Source organism: Mirounga angustirostris, unplaced genomic scaffold (genome assembly GCF_029215605.1).
Source record: "Mirounga angustirostris isolate CCGP_5_RB_7025 unplaced genomic scaffold, mMirAng1.0.hap1 SCAF_12, whole genome shotgun sequence".
Taxonomy (NCBI): Eukaryota; Metazoa; Chordata; class Mammalia; order Carnivora; family Phocidae; genus Mirounga; species Mirounga angustirostris.
The window spans coordinates 29,810,789-29,819,282 of NW_026991720.1; the positions used below are offsets into that span (position 1 = coordinate 29,810,789).

General features: G+C 38.3%; 1 protein-coding gene across 1 annotated transcript in view; it reads left to right on the forward strand.

Moving 5' to 3' along the window:
• TSPAN12 (tetraspanin 12) overlaps positions 1-1,600 on the forward strand; it is a 290,076-nt gene extending 288,476 nt beyond the window's left edge. The window contains exon 9 of the mRNA XM_064575015.1: positions 1,459-1,600. Within this exon, the coding sequence (XP_064431085.1) occupies positions 1,459-1,589 (131 nt within the window). The 3' untranslated portion in view covers positions 1,590-1,600. The remainder of the gene's footprint in view (positions 1-1,458) is intronic.
• The last annotated feature ends 6,894 nt before the right edge of the window (positions 1,601-8,494 follow it).

The window sequence follows — 8,494 nt, forward strand, 5'->3', positions numbered from 1 at the left end:
GAAACGTAAATTCTTGGCATCACCCCAAAACTACTAAACCAGAGACTCTGGGGCTAAATGCCAGCAATCTGTGATTAATAAGACCTCCAGGTGATTCTGATCGAGAACCATGGCTAAATGTTCAAGAACCATGGCTCTAATTTATGAGTTTGTAAGATGATATGAAACTGGCCAGGAGTAGCAGGAAGGACACAGTGTATTTACTTAAAAAGATCTAATTGAGTTGATTCTTTTAACTACTAAGTGAGTGAGTGACTGCCTCTTGGGTCCTAAGTTACTCTACTATTCGATACGTACTTGGGGCCAAGACAGAACTTTGAATTCTTTCCAGCTCTGCTGGAAAGTAGGCTAACCCTGTTGGGAGTAATAACAAAACACTAGTAATTCCCACGTGAAGCACATTAAACGTAAAGGCCCATGAGGATGTGAGCTGCTTATCAAGGTCAATAAGTCACAGGATGAAACGATCCCAGAAGACCTCCAGCTTTTGCCTAAGCACTCCGCTTAATAAACTTTTTCTTGAGGGAAGAGCAGGAAAATTAGCAATGCCCAGGTTGGGAGCCTCAACTCACACCAGTCCCCATCCATGGGATGTGGGTGTAAAAAGCTGCCAGATTCTCCTTTTCTCCTTCACTTAATTCCAGCCCATCTCTTTAAAAATCTCACTTTGGCCAATAAATACTATAAGAATCATTTTCGTTTGCCGGGTGATCTAATCTCTGTGCTCACAGGTTGGCCTAAAATCACCCCCACAAGATGCAGGGCCGTTTCTCTATTTAGAGATGGATTGAGATGATAATTTATCGACCTAGTGGTCAGCAGCTGTAGCCGCGGAAACAGCATACTGAACACCCAGTCTGGGGGACGTTGTGTATAGGGGCGGGGGCCCCACCATCAAGGGACATACTACCTAATTGTAAAACCAAAGTAGTAATTAAAAAAAAAACAAAACTACAGACAACAGTGTAAGGTGTTCAAAGGAATGATAAATGCCAGGAATGGGTAGTATGAACTTGTAAAAAGTGTGGATTTTAGCAATTTTCTCCCACTGTTAATTACTCCTTCACAACCAGTACATAAACTGCCCATTCTCTTCATTCAATAGGCAGTAACTTCTGTGAATTCTTTTGGTCCAGTATCATTGGAATAATTTTAATATACTCGGGTCTCATTATAATTTACATATATGATATTAAAAGAAAACATTCCATTCTAGGATTTGCATATCTTTACAGGAAACTTTAATTTCCCTGGAGGGGAGACAGTCTATAGTCTTAGAGTCTATTTCCCATTTGGTTTCTTGTATCCTTTCTTGATCCCTGAAGAAGGCCCAAGAGCGATGCATTATAACCAGTATTAGCATTCTGTCTGGTTATCCAGTATCTTCCAGGAAGTGCTACAATTCAAGAGGCTACTTGAGGGCAAGGCTTTTCTCTCATTCATCTTCATTTCTTTCAGGACCTGAGCACAGTGAGTGCCTGGCTCATAATAAACATCCCATGAATATAAGATGGATGAATGATGGATACACAGATTATACACAATGGCCAGAATCCACTGCTATCCTGTTCAATGGAGAAACAGTGTGATAGGAGGAAAGGTAAGAATACCTCTAAAAATCTGGATTTCACGACTTCACTAATGAGGAATCATGTGGCTTTTACACATTTTTTAAGTGTGAAAGAAAGCTGACTTCCAATAAAACAAATGTGATAGCATGTCCTTTTGTATGCTGAGAAAATCTGGTAAGTTCTACCCAGTGACAAATTTTCTCCACACACCTTGCATGATTCAACTTCATATCTCCAATACCTAGCACAGCACTGGCACAGGCAGGTACATAATAACTACTGAACAATGAATGAGTTAAACACCTATGAACAAATAACAGAAACGTGGGAGCTATGTGCCCATGTGTGGAGTGTTTTCACTATTAGGGGCTCTCAGGGACCTGCTTTTAATTGATAAGAATGATTTATAATTGCGTAGTAATTTACTTTAGCAGAAATTTTTTATATGCTTACAGATAGTGGGCATAATTTTTTCTTAAGTTGTTCAAATATTTCTAAGTAACAATTCTGTTCCTTTTCTTTTCTAGAGTCTATCTTTTGAAAATAGTATGAAGAAGAACTTCATTAGATTCCTGCAAGTTTGTTTAAAAATTCTGAATGAATAGAAAAGAAACTTACAAGCTTTCATTGTACTTAAATGCTGATTGGCATTTTTCAATCTTCAGCTCCCTACAATAAATAATTGTGAATTCTCTTTAGTCTTTGCTCCTCTTTGGCTTCCAACATAACACAGTCCTCTCCTCAGGGCTGGCCCTGGGCTGATCAGAGCACCCCAATTTAATCTTTTCAAATGACACACTTCCATTTGGTAACTGCAATGCAAAGGTTGCTTTTCCAACTCCATTCATGTGTTTGACCAGGAAAGTCCATATGAAGGTGACGTATTACTTTGTCTCTTTCCTCAAAATTTGTTCTCCTTCAAACTGATAGGAAGATTCCACAAACTTCAAGGTAAATTGTTCTTACTCTAGAGGCAGGGAGTTAAGGCATGTTTTATCTCCAAAAGGCTCCCTGGAGACCTTGAAGAGCATGTGTGAATACAAACAGCATGAGCTTCCTGTGGTTGACTACAAAGTGCTTGGTTGCAAAACCATTTCCTGTTTCTTAACAGAAAATGGAATCGAGTACAGTCAAGTACCATTTGGAAATTCTGCAGGTACGTCAGAGCACAATGAGATTTGGCCAACTGAGTGTTATTAATTCTGTGTCCTTAGTTCAGCCACAGGTTGTGGGGCTCCCTGTGTTAAATAAAATATGAAATGGACAGGGCAATTCTAACCATTTTATTCTGATCACTGGTCTAAGAGATAATAATCTCTGGTCAGCATGTCATGGAATCTCGTGTTACCTCATTTCCCCCCCATTTATAACGTGGGAATAATAATCCTCTTCACTGTATGTCTCACTAAATCATCTTGGCAAGATACTTTGCTTTTCAGAGGTATTTAAATTTTAAAAAAGAGAGAAAATTAACTCCAGTGTGAATCCCTCCCCACCAAAAGGCAATCGGACAAGCAGAACCGGGGGTGGGAGGGGGTGTACTGCTTGTGGGGGTTGCCTCCTGAACCTAAATTCCTGCTGCAGAGGCAGCTTCTAACTCCAGCTATGTAAGAGATTGGGTCTGCACTCAGGGGAGATTGCTATATTATCCATGCTTTGATCTATTCCTCCCAACCATCAGTTATTGTCTTTACGCCCTTTATTATAATCGTTTTTGATGTGGCTAGCTCCTCCCCGCAACCCCGACGGTACAACAAATGATGTGACACTTCACGAGAGCGGAGGTTAAGAAAAGAATGCTCTCCGAAAGAAAATATTTCCCCCAAAAGCAGCCTGAGAAGATGATATTTTCACTCCTTCATGGAGTACTTGTTCAGGCAACTCCAATTAATGATAATGGGAGCTAATCGGTGAGAGAATAAACACCTTATAACACATTACATTTAAAACTCAGCATGAACCGAAAAACAGCTATTTTACTCAGTTAGCAGGATGGATGCTTTTAGAGTCAAGGGAAAGCCTGCTGTTGAGTTCACAGTTCCTCTAGGTATAAAGGAAAGAAATTATTTTAAATGTTATTTATATCTGTAACCCACTACAGTGCTCTAACTATAATTTCCAGCAACATGTCAGTTAAGTAATAACAGATATACTATAACTCTGTTAATCAACACGCAAACACCGAGCGTGCAAAGACTGTAGCCTCGGCGGGAGCGTGCCATTATACTTAGAGAAAATGACTCTTTTCTCCATCTCTCTGCTTTCTCCTACTTCCTCTTCCCATTTAACTTTTCTCTACATTTCACTGTGCCCTCCACAGAAAATGGCTAATGTCTGCAAATCGTGACTGATCTATAGAAGTGAAAGGAATGTTTTATTAAATCAGATTCCAGGATAGAAGTCCCCTTTAAAATGGCATGCTTTCTAATTTCCAACATTGCCCAATCACGATACAGTTCGGAGATGCCTTCGCTTCTGAATGTCCGTGTCTAAAGCCGACGTGCTGCTTCTGCATTCACTTCAAAAGGACCAGCCCTTGTTTCTCTGCCTTTTGACCTCTTAATGGATGTCGGGTCAGTTTTTCCTGAGATACCAACCTTGTTAAAATTCAATTCCTACAACTGAGTGCTCCTTTTGAATCCAAAATCTAGTAAAAAGATGACATAGAAATGCTACAATCTAACAGAAATGGTCATGGAAAGAAAGTGTTGCCATATGGTCAATGAGCTCAATGCCCATTTTGGTCAGTCCTCCAAGGTGTGTCTGTTGCTTATGCTCTAGTCCAGTGCTCAGCACCTCCCTTGCCAGCTTTTCTGGTGCCACCTTTTTAGTCCTCATTAACACATAGCCATGGAACTTGCACTGATACAATCCCCTTCTTCTTCTCCCACTCACTGTGGTGTAACTTCTGTACCAGAGCACCTGGATCAGGCTCTGCTTCCTTCCTGAGGCAAAGCTCCAAGAGCCCCATTCTTTCTTTTTATTTCATTCATTCGACAAATATTTAATGAGCATGTACTGCTAAGGTACTGTTGTGGAACCTTCCTTTCATGCTAAGAACTTTATGGAGGCAAGACCTCCCTTGTTTGATTGCGGGGGTGGGAATCAATCTCTTTGAGGAATATGGGCTGACCAAGAGGAGAAAGGCGGCTGGAAGGGAAGCAATTTTGGAGGACTCGGAGCTTTCAGATTCTCCTAATTCAACCCACATAGAAACTGAGGACACCATTTAATTAGTTCATCTAGTCATAAATAACATTATCTACCTCCTCCCTCCATTCCTTCTCCTCTACCCAACACTGTGATTTGAGTCAGTTTCATTCTGACACAATATAAGGGAGACTAATGAAGAAGTCACAAGTGAGGCAGACTTCAACAAAAGTGAAAGTGTGGCTGTTCTGAATGAGTCTCTAACTCCTCCTGTGGTTCCTGAAGTGGGTCTTGATTACCCAGGTAAATGCGTGCTCTGTTGGAAATCCTACCAGTCACTTCTTTCAGGCAATTCTCTGGAGCACCCAGTTGCTAGCTAGAGAAACATTTTTTCTTTATAGATCTGAGGAAACTACAAAATGCTTTAAGCTCATATAGTCGGAACAACTGCTTCAATATACAAATGTGGAAACTGAGTCCCCAAGAGTTCAGATCCCTTAGTCACTGTCACACAACTTGTTTGTGACAGAGTCTGAGGCCAAAGCTCTGTCTGAAATACTGTTGTTTCTCTCCATTCTGGAAAAAAGGCTGTTATCTAAAAATCTCTAGGACACATAAAGGTGAACAAAGCAGACTGCGTCACATTCTTAATATATTACTCAAGTCTCAAGTCGGTATTCATGTAGCATCGATCATGTGGTGACATTCTATACCACTGACAATACAAAGAGCATTCAGGAAGCACCTGTTAGTCTTTTTTGCACTTAAAATTAAACAGAAGAACAGCATAATTCTTAGCTGCCTAGAGTTATTTTAAGTAAAGTACTTTTTTAAGATGAGTGAATAATTTATCCACATCCTCAGGCTGACTGTGAAATCCGTATCACCCCTGGATGTACTGGACCCTTTAATAGCAACAACAGAGAGAAAAAGCAGAGGCAACTGAGAGTTCTAATAGCTTCTATAGGACTGCAACAAGCATATCCCCGAGTCTCTGCTTGCCATTTTGCTAGAGCAATAGGGGAAGAAAAAATTCTTTTGCACTGAGAACTGAAAAGAAAATGGAGGCTCAGGGACAACATGACCCACAAAAATCCACTTTCCTAGAAAGGGAAATCAGAGGCAGAACTTCTTCAGATAACATCGGAGTAGAATGGAGAATTATTTCAGTCACTGAGCTCTTATTGAAGTTCATGACGCAAGCCCAAGGGATTTTGGCCAAGTAACTCCTAGGCTGGCTAAATTTGATTCATTCACAATTTGCCTCTCTATCGCTGACATTTTAAGACTCATTTTAATTTAACAGAACGAAGACTTAAATATAAGTAACTACTAGGCGCTCAGATGAATTTCTCGTAACTCCACGTATAGTGTGTACTTTATTTTCAATTAATTGTTTTGATACTAGTGTCAGTGCTTATAGTTTATAATTGCTGGAGAACATTGATGATAAGATGGCTGTAATCGTTTCAGATTTTGATAACAAAATCTAGATTTCATGGGAAGGATGAGGCTATAAACGGAAAAATATAAATATTATTTTATATTGACTAAGAATCCATAACTGAAAGTGCAAACAATTTTTAAAACATGATAATTCTACTTAAGAGTAGTACATTATAGATAGCATGAAATACATATTATACCAGATACTGGTGTATAGAATGGATAATTTTACTTAAATGGTAAATATAACTTAAAATCTGAATTGCATTCCTAGCCACATAGACAATTACTTTTTGAGCACTCAGTGAATTATTTGTTGTCCAAGAGTTTATCAACACAACTCTCCAACTCACAATGTGGATGAATTTGTGAGAGGAGATGTTTTCCAGGAAGCAGAAAAATTTAAAAGAAAAGGCCATCAGCTTACAGTCAGAAGTTCTGGTGAATTCTAGTTTTCTATCTCTGACTTAATAGTCATTGATATGGAGAAAAATCACCTAAATATTTTGAGTTTTGCAATTCTAATTTCAAAAACAGAAATAGACCTTCTTCCTCTTAAATCAGAGGGTAAGAGGACCCTGTAATATAATGGATAGGAATCACTTTGAAAATTTCACATGACGTGATTTCTCTCAAATGGCTTATATAGATCCGTTCTCCAAAATTCAAACAGAGAAGAGTATTATTGTTGATGTCCTTATTCTACCCATCTTCTCCTTTTCAACCCACATACACTGTTGCATTGACAGTGCTAGAACTGTGTTTGGTCAGAAGTACCGAGACCTACTAATAAACTTGATTTTCAAAATAGAGAAGATCTTTACTTTCCTGAATTGTCGTGCACCACTGGGAGGAAGAGACAGAGGTGAGATGATCACCATTTGATATTTATCTTGTCAAAATATTGGGAGGAAAATCAAACATTTACATTTATTGCGAATAAGCTATTATATATTTTTAGCTTTGTATGTTTTCATTTACATTTCTTGAGCAATCTCTCCTTGTAGACTATGATTTTTCCCCTTTGTTCAAGTATATTTCTTGGTATGTGGTCAACTCAGAGTCAAGAAACTAACCCTGGATCCTGAATTCCACAATCCATGAGAACTCACAGCTTGCTATCTAAGAAAGATTTATTTCAAATTTGATTTTTTTTTTTTTTTGGTAAGAATAGTTCCTGAATGAGAGGTTAGAACATGTTCTTCATTTATTTTCAGGATGATATTTTTCTGTAACTCTGAGTATTTTTTTTTTTTAAAACCACTTTAACACCAATCATTTCTATCTTGTTTTCAAAGTCATGCTTTCTAAACCCTACCTTTCATTTCATAGTGGATCAATCCTACACTGGTTGTTGATCTATTATTTGCAAACTACGGGTACAAAGAGACCCTACACAGATTATACCTGAAATTTCAATCAATCCATGAGAAAAATTAAAAACAAAGAGATACTTCTGTCTAAAAGGCTAATTTATCATAGGAATTGTTCTGATTCTTTCCCTTAACAACTTTCACTACTGACTTGGTAAATAGTTTATATTCAAGATTAAAGCTTTATGGAATCAGGAAAGGATGTTTTTCTCATGTAATTTACATAATTAAAATCTTTCTACAGGTATTTACTCCCCATTTTGTTATTTAGGTAACCCCTGTAAGACAAAGTTGAATATTCAAATGTGCCAATAATCTTATATTAGTTGAGGCTCTCCACTTTCTTCTATGGGATCTGGCTTAACTTCAGTGAAGGTAGATTAGGAAAATGGACAGCTGCCTTGTTATTTGATTGTACTCATTCTCAGTGCCTAACTACTGCAGAGGTAGGCACATAGAAATGCAGAGATGGATGGGTGGGAAGTAGAAATAAATTCTGAATATAAGGCCAGCATGAATCAAGTTACTTTTGCAAGTCATTTTTCCTTTCAAAGATGTGTCTAGGATTAGAATCTAAATATTTAGTTTACACCTATGACAATGTTTGCTGGGATGTACATGGGAGGAAAAGAGGGAGTAAGTTTATACAAATATGAAAAGATCTCTGAAATAGGTTGAAAGCCATGAAAGGACTACTAGTTTTGAGTATGTTAGGAGACTTTCTCTAAGTAGGAGTTACCTCATTTTTTTTTTTTATATTCAGACGAGTTCTTATTTCCAAGGTAACTGATGCAATTCTCAGCAGACTTAGACCCAGTTGTTCTTATAATCTCTTATCACTTGACTTCCCAAGACAACCATGTGATTTTTTGAACTCCTACTTTGTTTAATGGATTAGCTTTTTCAGTCACTGGGGAATTAAGGAAGGAGCAAAGGTCCTCGAGACTGGCTTTG